Raw genomic sequence first — 25,582 nt, forward strand, 5'->3', positions numbered from 1 at the left:
GAAGGTTTCAAGACCGGAGCATCCTCACCATCAGAGACCAAGGTGGTAATCTGGTAACCGATGTCCAGGGCATACTGGGATTATGGAGGGAAAACTTCTCCGACCTTCTGAATGGCAGTAAAAGTACAACACCAGGAGTTGGCGAACCCGATTCCCCAATCGATGACGATGGAATGGGGTTCCATTACCCGACCATGAAGAAATTCGAATAGCAATTACCCGCCTGAAGAACAACAAAGCGGCGGGGGCCGATAGATTACCGGCTGAGCTATTCAAATACGGCGGCGAAGAACTGATAAGGTGCATGCATCAGCCTCTTTGCAAAATATGGTCGGAAGAAAGCATGCCTGACGATTGGAATCTCAGTGTGCTCTGCCTAATCCATACAAAGGGAACAAACTGTGCCAATTACCGTGGGATAAGCCTCCTAAATATCGCCTATAAGGTTTTATCGAGCGTACTGTGTGAAAGACTTAAGCCCACCGTCAACAAACTGATTGGACCTTATCAGTGTGGCTTTAGACCTCGAAAGTGCACCATGGACCAGATATTCACCATGCGCCAAATCTTGGAGAAAACCCGTGAAAAGAGGATCGACACACACCACCTTTTTGTGCTTAAAGCTGCTTTCAGACAAGGTGACTCACTATCGTGCGACTTCTTTAACTTGATGTTGGAAAAAATAATACGAGCTGCAGAGCTAAATAGAGAAGGTACAATCTTCTGCAAGAGTGAACAGCTGCTGGCGTACCCCGATGATATTGATATCATCGGTAGCAACAACCGCTCCGTTTGTTCTGATTTTTCCCGCATGGATAAGGAGGCGAAGCGAATGGGTCTGGGGGTGAATGAGGACAAGACGAAATATCTCTTGTCATCAAGCAAACAGTCGGCGCACTCGCGTCTTGGCTCCCACGTCACTGTTGACAGTCATAACTTCGAAGTTGTAGATAATTTCGTATACCTGGGAACCAGTATCAACAGCACCAACAATGTCAGCCTCTAAATCCAGCGCAGAATCATTCTGGCCAACAGGGGCTACTTTGGACTGAGTAGGCAATTGAACAGTAAAGTCCTCTCTCGACGAACCAAAATCAAACTCTACAAGTCGCTTATCATTCCCGTCCTGCTTTATGGTGCATAAGCTTGGACGATGTCATCATCAGATGAGACGACACTAGGAGTTTTCGAGAGGAAAATTTTGCGCAAGATTTATGGTACTCAGAACATTGGCAACGGCGAATACCGCAGACGATGGAACGATGAGCTGTACGAGTTATACGACGACATTGATATAGTTCAGCGAATAAAAAGACAGCTACGCTGGCTAGGTCATGTTGTCCAAATGGACGAAAACACTCTAGCTCTGAAAGTGTTCGATGCAGTACCCGCCGGAGGAAGCCGAGGAAAGAGAAGGCCTCCACCCCGTTGGAGGGACCAGGTGGAGAGCGACCTGGTTACACTTGGAATCTCCAACTGGCGCCGAACTGCGAAGGAAAGAGAGGAGTGACGCGCTCTCATCGATTCGGCTATAACCGGCTAAACGGTTGAACGCCAATCACATAATAATGCATATTTATAATTTAAATTATATGTTTTTTACAAAAAGTTCCCCATTTTGCCTTCTTTTTTGTTGGATGGAAAAGTGAAAAAAACTATTTATATACGACTTTTTTATACTATCTTTTTCAAATTAATACATTTTTCGCTTAGAATTTTATATAATAATTAAGAACTAGCCTTGACTTCAGCTGTTTATTTTGGTTTTACTGTTTTGTACTACCGTGCAATATGTCAATTTTTCTTTCGTTTTTGTTTTGCTCGCGTGTTCGGGGGTCGTGAGTGCGTCACACAACAGGAAATTAAAACCCAAAAACGCTAACTGTAAACGAATGGCGCAATCTTGTCTTCTATCATTCTTGGGTTGAAAATTTATTTTGACAGCGCGTTAAGAAGTAAAGATGGCAGCGAAAAACGAAGTTTCTCTGTACAATATAATTTCACAACAACATTTCAAGAAAACATTTTGACATTTGACATAAAGTTTCCGCTTTTATTTAGGGATGGCACATCGACGTTAACGCTGAGCGGTAAAAAGCGTTCCGCCAACGCTTTTATTCAGGGAATGCAGTAAGATTTTGCCCATGCCTGAATTTAACTCTTCTAAAATATGCTTTTCCTATAAGTTTATAATATTTTTCAAACTTATATCTTTCGAATATAATTAGCAACTAACGGATTTTTAATTTTATAATATTGAAACGTAATAGAATTTTCCAAACTTAAAAGTATTTAAAAGGTTTCTCAAATAACCCTTGTATAATCAATTAAGAGTACTTACACGTGAGATCTTATGTTCAACCGGATACTGAAATATGAAATGAATTTAATGATTAGAATTATTGTTCAATATTTCATGTACATGTTAATTACATATATTTAACTTATAACTATTTAACACCCTCGTTTATATGATCATGTCATGTCAGTAGCAATGACAAAGCTGCGGTACAAATTTGCCCCCTTTAGTCTTTTAAACAATTTGAAACATTTAATCGAAGAAACAAGTTTTCTATCACAATTAAGAACTTGTCATTTGTAAGGAAAGGGTTAAAACATAATTTGATTAATTTTGACCAACCTCTATTTCATTATTTCACATGTCAGTTTACGGTTTGTGATAGGCTCAGATATATTTAATGATATTTAATGAATGCTTTAGTTGTCCATTGTAAAGTAAAATAATCTAATGCATTGTAATTGCATTTTCGTAATCGTTGAATTTAATATTTATTTAATCATATGCAATATCCACCATTTGGTACTCTAACAATTGACACGAGTTTAAATTCTAATAGTTATCACAATTTATACTGAAGTTACAGGCATGTGCTGGAAATCGTGCTACAGTGAAACTTCTCTAACACGAATCACTATAATCCACAAAAAAAGTTCGAGTTAGAGTGACTTCGATTTATAGAATTTTCAATAAGCTGTAAAATATAGATTTATACTCAGTTTTAATTATTTACTTCGCATAACGTTTTATGTACATGTGTTAAAACATGTATTCTGTAATTTTGTTTGCTATTGTTTGGTTCTTGACTTCTGTATAACTTGCCTATGTTACATGATTTATGCAATCCATAAGTGTAATATCATATTTTTGGTCCCCTCTATACACAGTTTTAATTATTTACTTCGCATAAAGTTTTATGCACATACGTTAAAACAAGTATTCTGTAATTTTGCTTGTTGCAGTTTGCTATTGTTTGGTTCTTGACTTCTGTATAATTTGCTTATGTTACATGATTTATGCAATCCATAAATGTAATATCATATTTTTGGTCCCCTCTATACACAGTTTTAATTATTTACTTCGCATAAAGTTTTATGCACATACGTTAAAACAAGTATTCTGTAATTTTGCTTGTTGCAGTTTGCTATTGTTTGGTTCTTGACTTCTGTATACCATACTTTTGTTACATGATTTATGCAATCCATAAGGGAAATATTTAATTTTTTGGTCGCCTCTATACGATAAAATCTTTTAGAATTCTGCCCATATAGTAAAATTTAAAGTTTTGTATTTATGGAAGGAAATTGGTATGAAATTTTACTTCAATTGCCAATTCAATGGTTCGAGTTAAGGAAGTATGCAATTTGATTTCTAAACGCTATTGCCAATTCAAAAGTTCGAGTTTTGGAGATCTTCGAGTTATAAAAGTTTGAGTTATGGAAGTTCCACTGTAATTCATTTTATTACCGAAATTTCAAATTGCATGTATTAATTTGAGGTGTCATAAAATTCATTCGATTTTATTCTGATTCGAACTTACATTCGAAACGGCCGTTAGTCAAACAACTGACTGAGAAAGTTGCCCGACGCATAATTTAATGAGAACAATTTAAGTTTTAATATATTTTATTTATTAAATATATTAAAAAACTACAAAAACTAAACTAACTAAGCCTTAATAACTAAATCATCAAAATTTTTCTAAAGCAGTGAAATTAAGCACATGACATCAAATTTTCGATGACAATTTCACCCGAAAACGAATTGCAGCACAGTCCTTATAATAATTGAACATCTGTTGATTGCCTATATCAGCCTTTTCCCAACATCTTAACAAATAAGATATATTTTCCAAACGAATGTTAAGATATCAAGATATTTACGAAATTCACTTATCAATTGCACTTATCTGTAGTCATACAAAGAAGCGTAATAAATACTTTCTCCCTGCCAGCCAAGCCTAACTACTTTCCCGATAGGTTTCAATACACCCAGCAGATTTAAAAGCGAGATCTCTTGAAAGGAGGAATGAAGGAGTCCTCCTATTGACCTCTTTTAGGAGCAGTAAGGGAGATTTTTTAATTTTGTTCTTATATTGTGTTTTTTTTTTTATATTTTATTTTAGTGTTGACCTCCTTTTGTCATCTTTTAGGAGCAAAAAAGGAGATTTTATACTTCTGTTGTGATTTTTTTACTTCATTTCAGTAGTGATCTCCTTTTGTCCTCCTTTAGGAGCAATTTTTTCATTTTTCGTAGCTTAAAAATCGTACTTTTGATTCAAAAATTACAATTTAACGGGAAATAATAACTGTTAATTTTTGTCTTCAAGCAATTGTTCATTTCAACTGTGTTTTTTAAAGCGTGCAGACGTAAGTGTTTTATATCTATTGAGTATTAAATATTTTAAATTGATAATTAAATGTACTCTAAAAGGCATTTAAAACGCCTAGTAAATAAAAAATTAAATAATTTATATAAAAAACAAAATAGTAATACACAAAATGAAAATGATGTGGAAAGTGTTAATGAAATTGAAAAACATTGAACAAAGAATGCGGAAGCTAGAGGAAATATCGGCGCAGAACACTATATTCCAGGAGCGGATTATTGACATATTTCCACCGATGAAGATTGAATTAATGATATTTCCTATTAAAAACATGAATGATTTAGCATCTACAGAATCCTTGCTTTTGAATAAGCCTGAGATAGAAATTGTGAGTATGATAAAATACATTTGTTAAAATGTTACCAAACAGTTTGAGTTTATTATAGGTGGCGTATCTGAAGCAAAAATTTTCAAAGAGACCCCTATCAAAAATTTTGGATGAAGTGATTGCGGAGTCCCTGCTCTTAAAAGTGAATTGGGATGGAGCCAAAAAAAAAATTGCATTGAAGAATTATGCACTTTTCAATAAATTTCTTTACGGTTATACATAATTTCAATTCATGTCATCTACTTTTTTAACAAGTTTAATTTTTAGAGGCCTTAAAAGATGATTACTCATACCCAAAAAAGATCAAAAAGGCGTTTCTCAAATGTAAGGCTCAGTTCTACAGGAACACTTATAATATAAAAAAAAAAAATATATTTCATGCACATTCATTTAATTAAAAAACTTTAATAAAAAATAAAATTAAAAAAAATTGTTTTTGTTAAAATAATTGCAGGTTGAAAATAATATAGGATAGAGATCTCCTATAGTAGTAATCATAGAGATCTCCTTTGGGATTAATCATAGAGATATCCTATAGTAGTAATCATAGAGATCTCCTATAGCAGTAATCATAGAGATCTCCACTAGGAGGTTAAAAGGAGTACTCGCGTTCCAATGGCATGCAATGTTAAAAACGAGTATAAAATTTTACGTGTATTTACACACGAGAATTAGGAGTAATAGGGAGTATAGGATATCTCCTAAAGGATTAATCCAGGAGGTCTCAAACGATCATCCTAAAATCTGCTGGGCATTTACACTTTTTTTTTGTGAAGTACCAACACCAACGCACATGTATACGTCGGTTTTGAAAACTTAATTAGAATTTCTCAAACAAAAGAAAACTAGTTATCTCTTTTCTTGTTCTTATTGAGTGAGTACGAATGAGAAAACACGATTGTCATTAGTGCCAGAAGAAAATCCCAAAATGGGAAATAAAAAAATATTGAAAAAACGTCATTTGCGCTCATAAAACAAAAACAGTAAGTCGAATGAATTTATTGTTATTTTTAATTTAAATTTATATTTCATTAATTAATGTAGAGTTATTCTGCAGAATTTTAGTATTCAGCCGTTTCAACATTCGCTTTTCGAGAGCAGTTTTGGTAATTCAACTCTCCTGAGTTGCACATAAAAATTCCAGCACATAAAAATTGTAAGTAGAATTTGTATGTCTTCTGTGTTTAAAGTGGCCTGCGCAGTGCAAAAATTGTGTGAAAATTAATGTGTTTAAAGATTCCTGCGCGGTTGTAAAATTATTCAAAACCAAATATGTGCGGCCTGCGCAGTGAAAAAATTACAAAATCCAATATGTGCTATATGTCTCCAGTGCGGTTGATTTTCCATTTCAAACAAATATGTGTTATAATTTACATACGATTTGCGGGCATCGATTATAAAAAGCAATTAATTAATTTTTGTATTTTCAGATTTTATAAATATTTTTTCTCATGTTCATGTCCACCTCGACCTGCACAGTCAACTGCTGATTGCAGACTGATTTTATCGTCGTTTCTTTATCGTATTGTCCCATCGTAGGTGCCCGTTCAATCGGTGTGTGTAGTGCTGAACACAAAGACGACGACACGACACGACGTAGCGACGGCTGTTCACAAATGTCGCTTTGAAGCCAGCGTCTTGAACATTTTGAAGACGGCAGCGACATATCAAACAGCAATTTCATTGTTGCCGTACTAACATCTTTCATTTCAATAAAATTTACATATTTAGTTTAAAGTGAAATTATTTACGCAAAAAATGTAAACATTGGCGATTTATTTGTTTTAAATAATCGATTGTTATTATAAATTATATATCAAAGCTATTTTACGTCATACTTGTGAGAACTTTGAATAATTTTACATTTCACATATTAGTGGCAGCTCTACAGCGGCCATTGTCGTCGGCAAAATTAGAAACATTTCTAATTTGGCGACAACGACAACTACAAGCCTGTTGTCGCGTAGTCGTGCTGTTGTCAAAAAATCTGTGCCTATAAGAACGCGTGTATTTTAATATTTGACAGATGTCGCTCGTCGCTTGTCGTCTTCTATGATCACTTAGACCGTTTTCACACAGGCAATTTTTGTCGCGGCAATTCTTAGTTTTATAGGAGAGGGGGCGACGAAGAGACGAGAATTTCTCTCTCTCTCGCTTCCCTTGGTCGCCCCCTCTCCTATAAAACTAAGAATTGCCGCGACAAAAATTGCCCGTGTGAAAACGGTCTTACGCTCTTTTAACACCTGCTAAGACTTTGCCCATGCCTGAACATGAACAATTAAACGAGCATCACAAAATGAGATTGTGTTAGTGTGCTTACTGTGGTACCAAACGAATCAGCAATCAAAAATATTCAGTCTGCTTGCAGAAGTTGAGCGAGCAGGTCTATGCCGCACGGTTGCACAATGCGAATATATGCACGTGCTAATGAATGTAAATATTAATAATAATTTATATTTAATATAAATTATAGTAAAATTGGGTAATATAATAATTTAAAAAAGTAATTTAGTGCTATTTTATAATGAAAAAATTGTTTTCATTTCATACGTAAAATATACAACTTCGTCCGCATCGACCTGCACAGTCAACTGCTGATTGCAGACTGATTTTATCGTCGTTTATTTATCGTATTGTTCCATCGTAGGTGCTCGTTTTAAGCTTAAACGACATAGCTCGCGAATGCGCTCGACTGCGTTTATTTCGAGCAACTACATAAATGCGCTTTTGAATGCGTTGACAGCTGTGTACAAGGTGATACACATACTCAATTTTTATTTGCGAGTTTGAAAACGAACTAATTAACATGGACAAGGATTTTCAATTTTTAGTGATTTTTATTAGCAGTGTTCATAGAATACCTTGAATTAAGCAAAGAAAGGAAAATTTAAACTGTCTACCTAGTTTATTAAAACTTCATCACACCTTATCTTTAAAAATTACTTTAAATATTTGATAAATATATTATTAATAAACTAATAAATATTATATTTCACAAAATACTTATATTTTAGCAAAGAAAACGGGCTTAAATAATTAAAATACGCAAGATAGTAAGTAACATCAAGAATGTGAAGGTTGCTGTGTTAGCGCATGAAAGTTGAAAATTTTCAACCTCTGTGCGTCTTCGAGTCCGAGTTCGAATTTCGGAGATTTGGTTGCGAAAACCAAAAATGATAGAAAACAAGATTATGGTTGGAAAAGTGAAAAAAATTCTTTATAGACGACTTTTTTGTACTATTGTTGTTTAATTCCGCCATTGCGGACTTCTTTCTCAAGTTAATACATTTTTCATTTAGAATTTTAAATAATAATTAAGCACTAGCCTTGACTTCAGCCCTTTGTTTTGGTTTTATTGTTTTGTACCACCGTGCAATTTTGTTTTGCTCGCGTGTTCGGGGTCGTGAAAGTTGAAACTCAACAGGAACTCAAAACCCAAAAAAGCTAACTGTAAACGCCTGTCGTAATCTTGTCTTCTATCATTCTTGGCGAATACATGCGAAAGCTATGTAGCTCATCTCATAAGAACATGTGTATTCAACTCAACTGTCAAACGTTCGCAATCGCCTTCGCGAGCTATGTAGTTTTGCTCTTACGCTCTTCGCTTATGCGTGTTAGCAAGAATGATAGAAGACAAGATTACGACGGGCTAAAGCGTTCACGACCCACGAATGGGAATAGGCAACAGAAGAATTGTCAAATGGAAAACGGAAATGTGAAACATAGTGAACCAAATTGAATAATGTGCAGATAAAATATCACAATGAACGTAATTCTTAAAATCTTCATTTATAAAATGATCCAATATAATAATGAATATTTATAATTAAAATTATATGTTTTGTTTCAAAAAGTTCGCCATTTTGCCAACTTTTTTGTTGGTTGGAAAAGTGAAAAAAATTCTTTATAGACGACTTTTTTGTACTATTGTTGTTTAATTCCGCCATTGCGGACTTCTTTTTCAAGTTAATACATTTTTCACTTAGAATTTAAAATAATAATTAAGCACTAGCCTTGACTTCAGCTCTTTGTTTTGGTTTTATTGTTTTGCACCACCGTGCAATTTTGTTTTGCTCGCGTGTTCGGGGTCGTGAAAATTGTCACTCAACAGGAACTCAAAACCCAAAAAAGCTAACTGTAAACGCCTGTCGTAATCTTGTCTTCTATCATTAGCGGCCTTTACACGGTCACACATGCTCGCGAACATGGCATGATGCAAAAGTGGGACGTTTTCGTTCACACTTGCTTGCAATCATTATTACACCATAGAAGAGATGTCAGGTCAGTTGCTTGCTGACTTCACAGCGAGCAAGACGTATGGTGGGATTGTACGCATGCATGTATCAACACAAAATACAATGTTTTTATACTCGCAACAAATGTTGCTAAAGAGAGTATTATAGTTCTGTTCACATAACGGTTGTTTGTAACATCCAAAACTAAACGAGTTAGATATAGGGTTATTTATACCAAAGTGATCAGGGTGAAGAGTGGAGTTCAAATCCGAATGTCTGTCTGTCCGTCCGTCCGTCCGTCCGTCCGCCTGTGCAAGCTATAACTTGAGTAAAAATTAAGATATCTTGATGAAACTTGGCACACATATTACTTGGCACCATAGGAAGGTTGCTTTCGAAAATGAGCAAAATCGGACCACGCCCACAAAATGGCGAAAACCGAAAACACATAAAGTGCCATAACTATCCCTAAATAAAGCTATGGAAATAATATTTGGTATGAAGGATCGCACTATGAAGGGGCATATTTGGATGTAATTTTTTTTGGGAAGTGGGCGTGGCCCGTCCCTTACTAAGTTTTTTGTACATATCTCGTAAACCAATAGAGCTATATAAACCAAACTTTCTGCAGATAGCAAAAATGAAAGAAATCGGATCATAACCACGCCCACCTCCCATACAAAAGTTAGGTTGAAAATTACTAAAAGTGGGTTAACTCACTAACGAAAAACGTCAGAAACACTAAATTTCACATAAGAAATGGCAGATGAAAGCTGCACTCAGATTTTTTTACAAAATGGAAAATGGGCGAGGCGTCGCTCACTTATGGGTCAAAAACCATATCTCAGGAACTACTCGACCGATTTCAATGAAACTTGGTTTGTAATAGTTTCCTTACATCCCAATGAAATGTTGTGAAAATAGGAGGCCTTATGGCTTCACAACCACGCCTACTTCCTATATACCAGAACATTGAAGACGATCTGAATCGTTTACATTACAATATATAAAGTAAGCACTAGTGAAGATATCGGTCCAGAACTTTGCACAAATACTATGTTTTGTCACACTATACTATACAATACTATGTTTTGCCCCATTCTAAAAATCAATGGACTTTATACAATATATATGACGAATATGTGGGTCAAATTGTGTATTATATAATATAAATTAAGTTAAATAAATAAATTGCAAGAGTATAAAATGTTCGGTTACACCCGAACTTAGCACTTCCTTACTTGTTATATATTATTTTATTTCTATTTTGATTATGAATTTCTTTTATTATTTTTGCAAGTCAGTTCATAAAAACACAACTATTAATTTTCCAACTTCATTCGCCATTTAAAATGTTAATAATAATTAATAATTGTGTTGTTAATTCGAAGTTGTACTACCGATTTTTTTTTTTTGCAAAAATGTTCATACACATTTCTAAGCAGTATTAACAATTGATTGTATGTGTAAAACTAACGCACACTATAAAAACGATTGTTAGGATACCAGTATTGGTCCTAATTTCACTAGTTCTTAGAAAGTTCGGGACCAGTAGAACATAACACTTGGTCAGTTGAGTAGCTCTCAACACGCATACACTCTCACAAAATAAATTTTTTGATTGTATAAGTTTGCCGACCACTGACGTATACGATCACTTACGCTCTTTTAGCACCTGCTAAGACTTTGCCCATGCCTGTTCATTGGTGTCTGCTTGTGGTACTGCTATCTATATAATATAAATTACTTTTAGTCTCATTGACTTCTCTCTGAATTTCTCCTCAATTTGATCTCAGAAATATTTTACAGTCGTAATAGTCAGCTCTTTATACTACTTAGACTTTTTGTATTTTGTGTGGATTGTGGGTATTTGTTACATTAACCAACTTGACCTTTCATGATATGTATTGATATATCAATACAAATATAATTCAGCCTACTTATATGCCAATGTTTTGAAAAAAAAATGTTATTTATTTTGTGGGATAGAATTATATTTTATAGTAAATATTCAGATATATTGTATAGTTGAAAATTTCAAATATTATATTTATACTCGTAACCCGGTTGATTCATGAATATCGCATTATTATCCTACTACTTTTATGATGATGTAGTGATTTTGACATCCCACTTAAAAGTAAAGAAAATTGACATTTTTAGTTAATGAAATTTGTTTGAGTTTATTTTTGTTTGAAAGATATCACAAATACATATACATACGGTATTTTAATTAAACAATTTTTATTGTAGTAAGTGTTATGTATACATTTAATAGTTTGTTCTTTTTTTTATTTGAGATTTGGTGCTGTTATTAAATAAATAATTATTACGAGGTACATGTAAGTAAGTAAATATGTATCTATGTAAATATATATACATATATATATAAAGTTGATATACACTTGATTGAATTTATCATATTCGATTAAATTATATTTTTTATGAATGTGTTTTCGATAACTTTATGAATTAGTGTTGTAAATATAGTATATTAGTCAGAAATTACAATGAAGGGGTAAGTTTAATTTGTATCAATACTTAATATTTCAAAACCGAATTCCATTTAGACATGATATGAGAAATGACGATATCTGGTGCCCCCTGGAAGATTGCCAGAAGTTGTTGATGAATAGCTATAGCCACCTGGTCCAGCTCCGGTGGTGCTGGTTTTTTCGGTGCTATAATTGTAGGATCCTCCTGGACCAGAACGAGACGATGACTCCACAGTCGACGAGTACGAAGAGCGCTCAGGTCTTGCATAAGGATTGCTAGAGTCGTACGAGCTCTTTTCGACATTCGACTTGTAAGAGTATGAATAGTCGCTAGAACCTCTCTGACGGTGGGTACCTGGCCTTTCAGTACACAAGTCCAATCGTGGAGTCTGCGAATGTGGGTGGCAGAATTTAAACAAATTAAATGTACTATTCCTTTTTAAACTATTTTCACTTACGAACAAATTAGTTAAATACGAATACAAATATATGTATGTGTGTGGAAACTATTATTAAAATATACATATGTATTATTTTATTGAAACAAAGTTTAATTGAAATTGTTATTAATATTTCAATCGACGCTGTTATAGCTAAGACCATAGCTGTGATTTTAAAATTATATAAATTAAGAAAGAAAATTGAAACATGTTTGAATTTCTAAATGAGTAAAGTTATATAGTCTTTCAGCTATTTCATATTTTTAATACCCCATCTTTAATATTAAAATTGTTTCACCTAAGTTTGATTATTAGATTACTTTATGAAAGTAGAACCATAGATATTTAGTTAAAAACAATTTCATTTATTTAAGCCTCTAAGGACAAACATTTCTATATTTGTGTGTATTCTCCGATTGTACTACTATAAAATGTCAAAAAGTGAATTTTCGTAACCAAGTACCCTTTGATAAATTCATTTCTAAATCTAATATAATGTATTTCCTTCATTTTAATTTAATAGTAATATTTCGTGACTGTAGCACCAGAACGTTCATTTCGGTAAGTTTCTCGCCGTACAGGCAAGCTTTCTGAAGCGGCGCGATGTAAACGTGGCAGCACTGTGTCAAGACTGTCACGGGATGTCCGAGCTGCTGTATTTCCTCCAGCTTCGACGGTGTCAATATGTTGGCGGACCATATTTAAAATACGCTCTCTATTTTGATCTCTGGCCGGCACGTAAGGCTTAATAGGCTCATTTAATATACGATAATTTGGCTTTATGGCAGCACGGTTAATCGGGTTAAGTATAGAGCTTTTTCGTTGTTCGCGTTCGGGGCGATAGCTCCCAAAAGCCGTAACGGGGTCCGCAACGAGAGAGGGTCGTGGAACATATGGGCATTTCTCCCAGTCAATTGGCGTTTTGCTCTGCAATGCCCACATAATGAATTTCATAGTCAAAAGCGAAACAAAATAAATGCTTGATTTGCAAGTAGTATATAAAAGTAATAAAGCTAAAGGGCAGGCTTCGGAAAAATCACAGTGCATGTAGATTGCTGTTAATGGTACTATATATAATGAAATCTTATTTACATGTCCAGTTTCAGAACCTGATCATACCATATAATTAAGAAATTCAATTATGTTATGTGAATCTTAGTTCCTATAGGTATAAGTATAAAGTTACTGCATCAGTCATTTCTTGGCAGATATGATAGCGCTTGTCTTTGCAAAGCTCTTAGTATGTACACGCATTAATGCAAAAATAAACAAATGTTTTTCCTTCAATACTCTTACTATGTATATATTGCAAATGAAAGTTATGATAAGTATGAAATTGGAATTATTAAATTCAAATTCATTCCACATAGGTATAATTCTTCAACACATAATGACATTTTTAATAATCAATAGATTTTTAATTTTAATTAGTTATCTTTAATTACAATTATTAAAATATGATCGAAGTCGAACAATATCTTTTTAAACTCAATGAGATCCAATAATCAACAATGGTTTTAACGACATTGGGAGAAAAGTTATTAAAATGAAATGGACGTTTTGTGTAATAAAGCGGATTAATTTAAAAATAAGAGCGAACTTTTGACCCGATTTAACTATTCCTTCCATCTTTTATTTATTGCATATTGTACGTGCATTGTTAATCAAATAATTATACTTGAATCAATTATATTTTCAAGAAGGATAAAGTAAATTTAATAAACAAAATTCTGTAGATTTATTCATAAGATTGTTATAGTCTGGTGCGGCATTCTACTAAAAGTCTTGAAAGGTGAAGGCTATCTCAAACTTATCTCCCTTGATAACTACAGTGGATTTTCCACAACTCGAACTTCTATTACTCGAAGATCTACATAAGTCGAACTTTTGAATTGGCAATAGCGTTTAGAAATCAAATTTCATACAAATTTCATTCTATAACTCAAATTTTTTTAACTCGAAGTTTTCAATTACTTGAACTCTTGAATTGGCAATAGAAGTCAAATTTCATAAAAAATTCCTTCCATAAATTGAACTTTTCGACCAGGACATAATACAAAAATCATGTAACAAAGGCATGGGATATAGACGTGCCAAACAATAGCAAACTACAACAAAACAAATACAAATTTATGTGAAGTAAATAAATAAAACTGTGTATAAATCTATATTTTCCAATATTTTGAAAATTGTTATGTTTTAATGAAAATTTGAAGTCACTCAAACTAGAAGTTTTTTTGTGGATTGTGGTGATTCGAGTTAGAGAAGTTCCATTGTAGAACGAAATATTCGGAGTTTATTATTAAATTTCTAACCCTACAAAACCTAATTTTTGTAGTATTGCATTGGAAATTTCGTCAAAAGTCAAATGTTACACCACAGACACAGATCAGGACATATCCCGGCCAGCCGTGGTTAACAACTTTCCCCTAAGTTGTCAACACAATTACCCTTTTTTCTTGAAATATCAAGACTAAGTGGATATCCATTAAACAGAAAGTTATTGGAGATGTTAGTTTAAAAGTATGCAAAATACTATTTATATTAAGATTAATTAGTATTATTTTGTATAATCAATTAAGAAATTATGTAATTTGTACAAATGTATAAACGGTAAAATAATTGTGAACAGAGTTGAAAAAGGTTACCGTCCCAGAGGTATTGTTGAAAATATGGAGGCTATTCTGAAGTTGGAGTTCTTATACTTTGCTGATTTTCTGAGCCGGGTTGTTTTTTTAATTGTTTCATAAAATCTATCGAAACGTCGTACAATACAATTATAATGTATGTATTAGGTATTGTTAACAAAAAAGGCATGTGTTACTATTACTTAAATATATTTGTTCCAAAAAACACTATTACGAGTATTGCTACGTTTATGCTTCATTTCTATTCGATTATATTATACATGGGTAACTGCCTTCCTTAAATAAAAGCGGCAGCGGCAAATGACTGTCAAAGAAATTCTCATGTCCATACTATTTGTATGGCGCATACCTAAATAACGCGACGGCGACGCTGAGCGGTTGAAAATTTATATTTTGACAGCGCATTAAGAAGTAAAGATGGCTGCGAAAAACGAAGTTTCTCTGTACATTAAAATTTCACAACAACAATTCAATTAAACATTTTGATATTTGACGTTGCCGCTTTTATTTAGGGATGTCGCATTGACGTTAACGCTGAACGGTAAAAAACGATCCGCCAACGCTTTTATTTAGGGAAGGCAGTAAGTTCAACTCACATGAATAAACACTTTTTCACCACGAGTTAAATGATCTACTCGGATAGAATATACACATTTTCTTTACGTATGTAGACTCGGATGCATAAACGTATTTAGAGTTAAGTTGCACGTCAAATCAGCTGATTTTTGTGCCGGTGTATATTGTTTTGACAATTTGACAGGGTTCCCGTATTGCTAATTTTTCGCTAAAAATTTAATAATTTACCAAAAATTGTGTCAAAATTTATAATAATGGTTCCTTAATTAAATATTTCTGCTAAATACATGTCAATGTGAAGAACTTGAATCGAAGATATGTATATAAAATAAGTGTACTATAAAATGTAAGTTTATGCTTCAGCTAAATAAAAGTAAATGTGAAGAACTTGAATCAAAGATATATAAAGTGTATTAGTGTAGTGAATTGAAAATATTTCAAAATTAAAAAAATGTGCATGGCAGCCCGGATTAATTCCATTCAGAATTCACCTCGGGTAGAGTATTTGCCGTTTATGCTTATAGGCTTTACCCAAAAATGATAGAAGACAAGATTACGCCATTCGTTTACAGTTGGCTCTTTAGGATTTAAATTTTCTGTTTAGTGACGCACTCAAGACCCCCAAACACGCGAGCAAAACAAAAAACGAAAGAAAAACTGCCAAATTGCACGGTAGTACAAAACAATTGTTGATTGATTGTTATGTTAACTGTAAACGAATGGCGTAATCTTGTCTTCTATCATTCTTGATCACATAATGAGATTATGTTTAAATCTCAGCTATCAAATATATTCAGACTGCTTGCAGAGGTTGTGCGAGTAGGTCTATGCCAATACAATACCAATATGTGCACGTGCTAATGTACATATGTTAAAATTAACAATATTTTAAATTTAGTAGAAATTATAGTAAATTTGGGCATTGTAAGAATCAAAAAAGGCAATTTATACTATTTTACAATGAAATAATTGTTTTTATTTCATACGTAAAATATATAACTCCGTCCGCATCAACCTGCTCAGTCAAATACCATTGTATAGAGAAGTAGAGAAACTCCAAAAACCCACCTCCAGAAACTACTGTTGATCGTATTGTCCCATTGTATAAGCTCGTTTTACGCTCTTCGCTTGTGCGTATTAGTGACAATCGGTGTGTGTACGTATACGATCACTTAAGCTCCAGTTATCCATGCTTGACTCAACTCAGCTTAGAAAAATTTGGCTTGGAAAACTTAGATGCAGTTATACTTCACACAACTTCAATCTCAGCTGTTATTATTGTAGTGTCTGGGTAGAGTTGCCAGATGTGGAGATTTATATTTAAAATTCAGTTTTTTAAATTAAAATATCACCAAGATTGAAGATTTTAAAACTAGTATACAAAAAAATCTTCACTATTAGGAAATCTGTGAACACGTGAAGATTTTCTGTTTTGAAAGAAAGCTCTTTAATAAATATATGAATATAGCTTTGAGCATAACAGCATTAAAGAAACTTGCACGCGTAGTTCAGTTTTTCGAGATTTAGAATTCTTAGAAGATGTAATAAATTGGAGCCAGCAAAGCTTGTAAATGCTAGGTGAATAAATAATTTATTCAAATTGTAGTTGAACATTTGTTAACAATTTTTTATTACATAAATAAATAGTTTTTTCTGAGCAGATCACCACAAATTCTTGCAGAGATTTGCAATAGTTAAGTTTCTGTTTCAAAAATTACCCTCATATCGTACATATAATTGTTGTGAAAAGAGTATTTTCATCTGAATTATCTTAACTTTTTTCTATAGTTGAAGATTTATAAATATTAAAGATTAGAATTTTAACATATTTAATTTTAACCGAAAACATTCAGGCATTTCAGGCGTTCGGTAATAAAATACATGCAAGGCCCATTCAACAGATCTTTTATGTGACAGTTCTCAAGTCTGGCTAGGTCAAGTCAAGCATGGATAACTGGAGCTTTACGCTTTTTTAGCACATGCTACGACTTTGCCCATGCCTGATCATCTGGAATGGTTTGTTTGGTTGCCAGCTCTCCAAATTTATCTCTGTCTCCAACGCTTGGAGGTTAAAATTTCTAGCATTTTGAATATAAAATAAACCAGTGTATATACTCTGCTGATTTAGTAATTATTGGATAACGTTCCGAGTATAATAGTAAGTAATATCTATCACATATGTACATCAGAATCACAAATTGTTCATGAATATGCAAAAAAACAATTAAGAACTTTATTGAAAGTAAATGTAGTTTTCCACGTTTTTATTATAAAACATTAACATAAACGACATTAAGGAAATTTATCAGTAGAAAGTTCTCCGGGCAATGGGTGCGCCAAAAAAGCTTCGTAGCATTCAACTTGTGATAAACCGATAAAATGAAGGAATTTCGGTCTAGTTGCCCACCCTAACCACCGCCAGCTACAGTTTCCTCTTCCAGATTCAAAAAGTATACCGCTTGAAAAATATTTAATTCTATTTAATTAGGTCATGATGAAAACAAGTGGATTTTAAAAACCTCGAAATTTCACACTATTGAAGTGGTGTAGAAATGTTGTGGCTACAGATATATATAGACGGAGATAAGTAATTAATAAAACCATATATTCCAAAAATACTTGAGGCTTAACCCATTATTTAAGGATATTAGTTAATAATAAATCTTCGAACGAATGTATCCTGTCGAGTCGCATTAACATTGTATCAGAAAAAGTAAGTACTATTATTACGAATATATTGAATAATTGATAAGTTATAAAAGTTTACATTCCATTTGCTAACAAACAAACAATATTTTTTAGTGATTTCGTAAATTTAGTTTCAAATAAAATATAACTATGCTACAAATGGAATTAGGAAAATTAGGTGCTTAACCTTAAGTACGGCATTATAATAACCAGATAAAATGTGTAAAGTTTTGAACATACATTTGTTGTTGCCCCAGCATGTCTTACAAAAGTTGGATTACAACTTATTATTTTTATTTGAAGAAGTAGACTGTTATTTAAATGAGTTATAAATAAATATAAATCTCTGGATTTTATATTTTCAGTTTAAGTTTGAAATGAGTCAGAGCAACTTTTTCCGAAGGATATGAAGGTTTAAATTAAGAAACTAACGCATAATAAAACAAGATCAATATGTTTAACAGGTTTCTCTGCAATGGTGTTTTAAAAATGTGTATATTACTTTTGGAAATATTATTGTTGTTTGGATTAAGATAATATCATTTTATTGTAAATTTATATAAAATTTAACTAAATAAGAAATTGGTAGAAGTAGATTCATGAACTTGTTTGTGGCTACAGATATACATATGTAGTATGTAGAGTCTACATTGTATTATATCAATATTATTATTCGTTGTGGTTACACTACAACCACATATAAGAAACAAAGACGTTATAAACATTTTTGTATACGTATATATATACGTATTTTGTTTCTTTGAAAATAAACAGTACAAAAATATATGTACTCGCGTCAGACATACATACGAATCGACATGTGTAAATATGTATGCATGATATTGAATATTTACGTCGTATGAGTAAGAAATAGTGAAGCTGTTTGTTTATATTTCTATGGAATTTGTAAGATATTTTTAAATTGTAAATTTATATGCGCGCGCACATATTTTGTTAATCGGTAGAAACTGGGCATCCAGAAAAATATTTTTGCAGGTATGCAATTTTAAAGACTTTTTTCTGGTGACTCACCACAACAAAATTAATTTTGTTTTTTTAAAAATTATAGATGTGATATGTACACACTATATATAATACATACCTAAGCATTTAGTAAATATTAAAAAGTGAAACTCAACGTACATATATTGTTTGAAATAAATGTGGATTACTAAGTAATTACATATTGAACTGATTGATAAATATTCGTATGCGTACATAAGCATGCAGGGAATATGTATATAAATAATTCAATGTAAATTAAAGTACATATCAGCTTAAATATATATAACAACTAAAAGCAAATATATATGTATATGTACAATAGCTATATACATACATTCTTACATAAGTTTAAATTAAGCTTCTTCTGCGTCGTCATACATTATATTCGGGTTATCATTATTATAATACAGTTAAAGCTTACCAAATCGTGTATATATGTAAAATCACAAATGCTCAAATACATACATATGTATGTAAGTCAATGCAATAATCAAGCGTAAAGCAGATGCTTGGGAAAATCTATTGGGTGTGAACCTACTTGTAAAACTCTATCCTAAGCATTAAATTAATTAATTATAACATTCAAATTTGTATTTGATTTATTTTACCTATAATTCATTAAACTTATATATATATATTATAATTTTTAGAAAATGCAAGGTTTGAAGTCCTGTAATTATGTATTGCCATATATAATTATGTATAAGTACTCATATTAACTCGCGATTGTAATATACGATATGGAAGCTTTCGAAAGTAATGATGTCCTAATTCAGAAATCACATTTATATATTATTTATATTTACTATAATTACAAATAATTCTTACAATACACCGAAGTAAAAAAATAAATAATGAAATAAAATAAATTGATGCGATATTCATAAATCACCCTTTAATTTAAATCACATATTAATGCAATTTACGAAATTTGAGTAAGATACTGTTATTTCAAACGTGTTTCAATTCTTCTCTCGTTCTTCATCATTGGCAAACAAAGCAAATGTATACATTTGGTTTCAATATTTTTAAAAACTTTTGCAATCATAACTTGTTAACATTTTTTGTTACTTTTTGGATAGGAATTTTTTATTAGTTGATCTTTTAAAAATTCAGTAAGGAGATTATTATTAAAGTTTTTATATCGATGACGAAATAAAAATGTGCCTCCAAATATTTGCAAATCGCGGAAACATATTTTAATTACTGACAAACAGTTATCATATCAGATATGTATGTACTAATGTTGTGTGGCTTTGCATATGTTACCATGTTTTATTCAAATACTTTTTTGTAATGGATTTGCACACATATTTGAACTCACATAATTTGATCGATTTGCACCACATTACATTTAAACTGACAATTTGAAAGCATGTATGGATTAGAAGCTGTTTACCTTCACAATTTTAGTATTAATAATATTAATTAATTTGAGAAAGCTTACCGATACGGCATACGAGCTAACGACAGGCCTGCTAGTATAGGTCCTGCGGGTAGTAAATCCACTTTCGAAAACCATTTTTGTTCGTTAGAAATTTATTTAATGTTTTAATTAATTTATAAAATATATTAATGTTTCCACTAAAACAATTATATTTCCAGAGATTTAATTTTCTTTCGTTTCGTCTCGATGTCGTGAGTGTTCACTTGGCGCCCGCTCGAGTTGTTCTGATTTCAACAATATTTAATGTGCATGAATTTCAATATTTTTAAAGAAAATTTTTACTGCAAAAATTCAGTCACGATATCGCACTCTCAGTGCTAAATTATTTTTGGAAACACCATCACCTAGACATTTCATCACGAGTATTAGTCTACTGTTGTATAGTGTTTTTCCATATAGTATACAAACATATGTATGTATGTATAAGGGTAGTACATCACAGACTACATTGCTGACGTACGTTAATACATAAATATATATATTCATATTCAGAATACATATATATGCCAATAAAAACATAATATATGTACATATATATGTAAGTGCATATATAAGAAGATATACACATATGTACACAATGTATGTATTGCATATGTAATAAAGCCGAATGCGGAGGCACCAAGGTCTCTTTGACAAAATATAGAATTTATACTTAATTATTTAAAAAGGTCAACTCGTTTTTACTCAGTTCAATAGCTTCTCAAACAAATTCAAAAGTTTTCCAAAGAAAAATAATTAAATATTGTAAGTATTTATATAGTATAAAACTATTATATGCACATTTTTTCTAACTACTATAGCTGTATAAATTGAAAGACTGTGGTAGCAACATAATATTGGTAAAATTAATTTGTGTTTTGTTTTACGCTGACATCTACTATATATTTTCGACTATACATATTGATTTGTTTTGAAAATAAATATGCTTTTGTTAAAATATAGTATATGAACATCGTAAATGAAGGTTAAGAAGGATGGATGGAGTATTTACTGTAGTGTAGTATTTATATATTTTTTCGCAGCTTGTTGCAAATAGGGATGCAAATGATGTATCGAAATTCTCATCAAAAAGCATCCATGTTTGGAATGTCACTTTCAACTTTATATTAATATTTTACTTCACATCTTTACACTTTAACCCGAACTCTCTATTTGGAAACGCTTTGACACATTGGAATTCATTTTGTTGTAACTACTACTTTAGACCCGAGATTCAAATTTATTATTTTAAAGATGCTGTGGCTAAAAGAAAAACTATGTTTTTATTGTTTTATAAAATATGCAAATAATTGCGCTGATACAACGGAATCCTCGGACGAGTGTGAAACGGAATATACTATATATATATATTTGGCGTAGAAACCGCTTTAAGCGATTATAGCCGAAAACTCCAGAGCGCGCCACTCATTCCTACTTTTTACTTTTCGGCGCCAACCGGAAACACCAAGTGATGCCAGGTCATTTTCCACTTGGTCTTTCCAACGGAGTGAGGTTGTCCTCTTCCGCGGCTTCCTCCACCGGGTACTGCATCGAACACTTTCAGAGCTGGAGTGTTTTCATCCATTCGTACAACATGACCTAGCTAGCGTAGCCGCTGTGTTTTTATTCGTTGAGCTATTTCAATGTCTTCGTATAAATCGTACAGCTCATCGTTCCATCGTCTGCGGTATTCGCCATTGCCAATGTTCAGAGGACCTTTCTCTCGGATGTTGTAATCATCCACGCTTCAGCACCATACATCAGGATGGGAATAATGAGCGACTTGTAGAGTTTGTGTGCCTTTCCCGCTTGTACATATCATAAGGGTTGCACGGACATGGACAGACAGACATCCGGATTTCAAATCTACTCGTCACCCTGATCACTTCGGTATTAATCGGTATTAATATATATCTAATACCTATATCTGAGGTGCTTCACACAACCGTTACGTGAACAAAACTATTATACTCTATGTGCAACATATTGCGAGAGTATAAAAATAGTCTGGGGCTAATAAAGACTATTATACGTAAAGAATTTGCAATGAAAGTAGTGACAAATATAAATATGTACATATTATAAATTTGTAAACAAATTCAAATACATTTGCACGTATTTTAGCGGAATGATAACTAATAAAAAATTTAAATTTTGCTCTCACCACAATGTGATAAGCATTATGAAAATATACATACTACATATGTACAAATATTTATGTAGGTTAGGTTATGTCGCACCATGGGCCTCCATTGTGACATCACTGGGACTGTGATCCCTCACACTATAGAGTCATCTTTGAACCACCCTGTGGTCTTAATAAAGTGAAAAAGTTCACACAATTTGATTTATGTAAGTGAATCATTAGTGAAGTCTAATTGACATAGATTTTTTTGTATTTATCAAATAAATTAGTGTGACGACAGCAATTTTGCAGCCGAAACAAACATCTTTGCCACTTTGAGAAGGTCGGTAATGCAGATACATAGCTAAAATCGGACGCCCATATACGGTAGCATTATTTTGCTTGTTTTCTCTCTTAATTGAATATTGTCTGTCAATATCAGTTGTAACAAGCATTTGCAGCAAAATAATAAAAAAGATATATATATTAAAAGGCTCCAAACGGATAGCAAACTACGGCTGAATCGAGACAACGATTAGTGAAATTGCATTTGGAAGGCAAAACTGTCCGAGAAATCGCTGAATTAGAACAAAATAAGTAAATCGTCCATATATAGTACATATAACATTATTAAGAGATTCCGTGATGTGTGGAAACTAGAAAACGAGAACCGAGAAGGACAAGATACTACATTAAATGTTACGAGAAATTAGCCAATATCCTTTTAGAAAAGCAAAAGATCTAAAGATATCCTTACCAAAGAATGTATGGTTAAAGACCGTTCGCAATACTTTGCATAAATATGAATACCATGGAAGAGTAACCAGGAAAAATCAATTTCTAAGCCCACCCTGAAAACAAAAACTGTATAGTTGGGTTTGCTTACTTTCAAGGGTATTGTTACGAAAATGGTACCAGAACAAACTAGAATTGGCAATCGACATCGATTACTTGCCAGATGTATCTAGAGGTCGACATTCGTAGTTGCCAGAATTTTCGAGTGGCAATGTAGCGCTTACAATCGACTACATAAGGGCTGACGGACTGGCAGCAAGACACAGTTCTGATAAGAGAGTTGTCGAGTACAGACAATTCTAAAGAGAGAGTTTCCGAGTAAAGTGTAAACAAGTTATAAGTTTGAGTTGTAAAGTAAAGTAAGAAGTAATAAAGTGTTAAGTTATAAGGAAATAGAAATAAAGATAAGTGTATAGCCATTTAAATGTGTGACTTTTATTTGACAATCCAGTGATCGAACTCAGGGTAGAGTTTTTGAGCAAACGACAGATTTTGGAAATTCGTTACAATTGGTGTCAGAAGTGGGATTGACAAATAAAATACCATAGGAGATAATGGCTAAATTCAATGAATTAAAGATACTTCAACTTAAAAAGGAGTTGGAACAACGAGGCTTACCAACGAATGGGTTAAAAGCTGAGTTACAAGTCCAATTGCGAGAGGCCATGGAAGAAGAAAACATCAACGTTGCCGAATATGTTTTCGAACCGGTGTTGGAGGAATCAACAACGAAGATAGAATAAAAGGAATATACTTCATGTTCCTCGGGAATAGTGAACATGAACATGTTTTTGTCTGCAATGACGTCACAGTTCCAGGCGCAGTCATTAGAGATGAAAGCCAAGCAGCAATCATTTTTTGAAAAACTGGACACACGCTTAACAACAAAGTTGTCCCAAATAACAGAGCAAATATCAGCTCAATTTTCTTCACAGTTAAAAGAGCGGAAGTCGGAAGCGAATATGGTATCTTCACAGTTGGGAGCGCACGAGGAGATTTTGTCAACACACTTGGAAGCAAATGAGACGCGTATGTCAAGACCTTTGGAAACACGTGGAGAGATTTTGTCAACACAGTTGGAATCAAATGGGGTGTCCTCACAATTGAAGGAGGACGAGTCTATGGAGGTGACCTTAAATAGAGCAGAGATGTTGCTGGAGGTGCATGGAGAGTGTATACCATCGCAGGTTTGTTTGAAGAATCAATTTTATTGAGTTGGTGGTCGTCAATCAATGAGGGATTGCATTGCAGCTAAAATGTCGAGTTCCAAGAGTCATGGTCAGATGAAGCAGTAGAGTCTGGGAGCCCCATTTGAGCGATTTGACATATTCTTAGATGGTCCATCACCTACTAGGACGGAAAAATACTCAATTCTAAGGGACTGTCGAGATGACGGACGGGTGCATCATAAGTTGGTTGATGTGGCAGAAGCTATGTGTCCGAAAAATATTTGAAGCTACATCACATCCACGATCCGATATCATGGTGGAACGATTCGTAGACAACTGCGAGTATATTTTTTTGTTACTGAATGATTTAAGGTTTAGGATTAATGGCAATGGAGAAAGGAATATTAAGGAGGACGACAGCGTCCTAGAAGACGAGATGAAAGGAAGAAATACTAAGCGTTTGTTTCTGAAACTATGTCTAATCGGGACGATCAGACTTAAGTGGAGGGCAGTGTAACGAAAATGGTACCAAAACAAACTAGAATTGACAATCGAAATCGATTACTTGCCAGATGTATCTAGAGGTAGACATTCGTAGTTGCCAGAATGTTCGAGTGGCGATGTATCGCTTACAATCGACTATATATGGGCTGACGGACTGGCAGAAAGACACAGTTCTGATAAGAGAGTTGTCGAGTACGGACAATTCTAAAGAGAGAGTTGTCGAGTAAAGTGTAAACAATTTATAAGTTTGAGTTGTAAAGTAGAGTAAGAAGTAATAAAGTTTTAAGTTATAAGGAATTTGAAATAAAGATTAGTATATAGCCATTAAAGTGTGACTTTTATTTGACAATCCAGTGGTCGAACTCAGGTAGAGTTTTAGAGTAAACGACAGATTTTGGAAATCCATTACAGTATATTTTCGTTAATTATTCGTTGAGCGCATAAAATTTACTTATTTTAG

General features: G+C 33.0%; 1 protein-coding gene across 15 annotated transcripts in view; it reads right to left on the minus strand.

Annotated features, from left to right (window-relative positions):
• The window catches only part of LOC105220178 (protein anoxia up-regulated), an 80,762-nt gene extending 59,902 nt beyond the window's left edge, over window positions 1-20,860 (minus strand). For 4 of the 15 annotated variants that reach the window (XM_054225577.1, XM_054225576.1, XM_054225575.1 and 1 more), the window contains exons 1-2: window positions 20,551-20,826; window positions 2,342-2,368 (exon numbers count right to left, since the gene is read on the minus strand). In XM_054225577.1, coding sequence (XP_054081552.1) covers window positions 2,342-2,368; window positions 20,551-20,625 — 102 coding nt within the window. In that variant the 5' untranslated portion in view covers window positions 20,626-20,826. Of the gene's footprint in view, window positions 1-2,341; window positions 2,369-11,704; window positions 13,114-20,550 lie in introns of those variants that run through there. The other 11 variants (XM_054225583.1, XM_054225584.1, XM_054225579.1 and 8 more) reach the window with 10 other exon arrangements.
• Window positions 20,861-25,582: the final 4,722 nt, after the last annotated feature.

Source organism: Zeugodacus cucurbitae, chromosome 2 (genome assembly GCF_028554725.1).
Source record: "Zeugodacus cucurbitae isolate PBARC_wt_2022May chromosome 2, idZeuCucr1.2, whole genome shotgun sequence".
Classification (NCBI taxonomy): Eukaryota; Metazoa; Arthropoda; class Insecta; order Diptera; family Tephritidae; genus Zeugodacus; species Zeugodacus cucurbitae.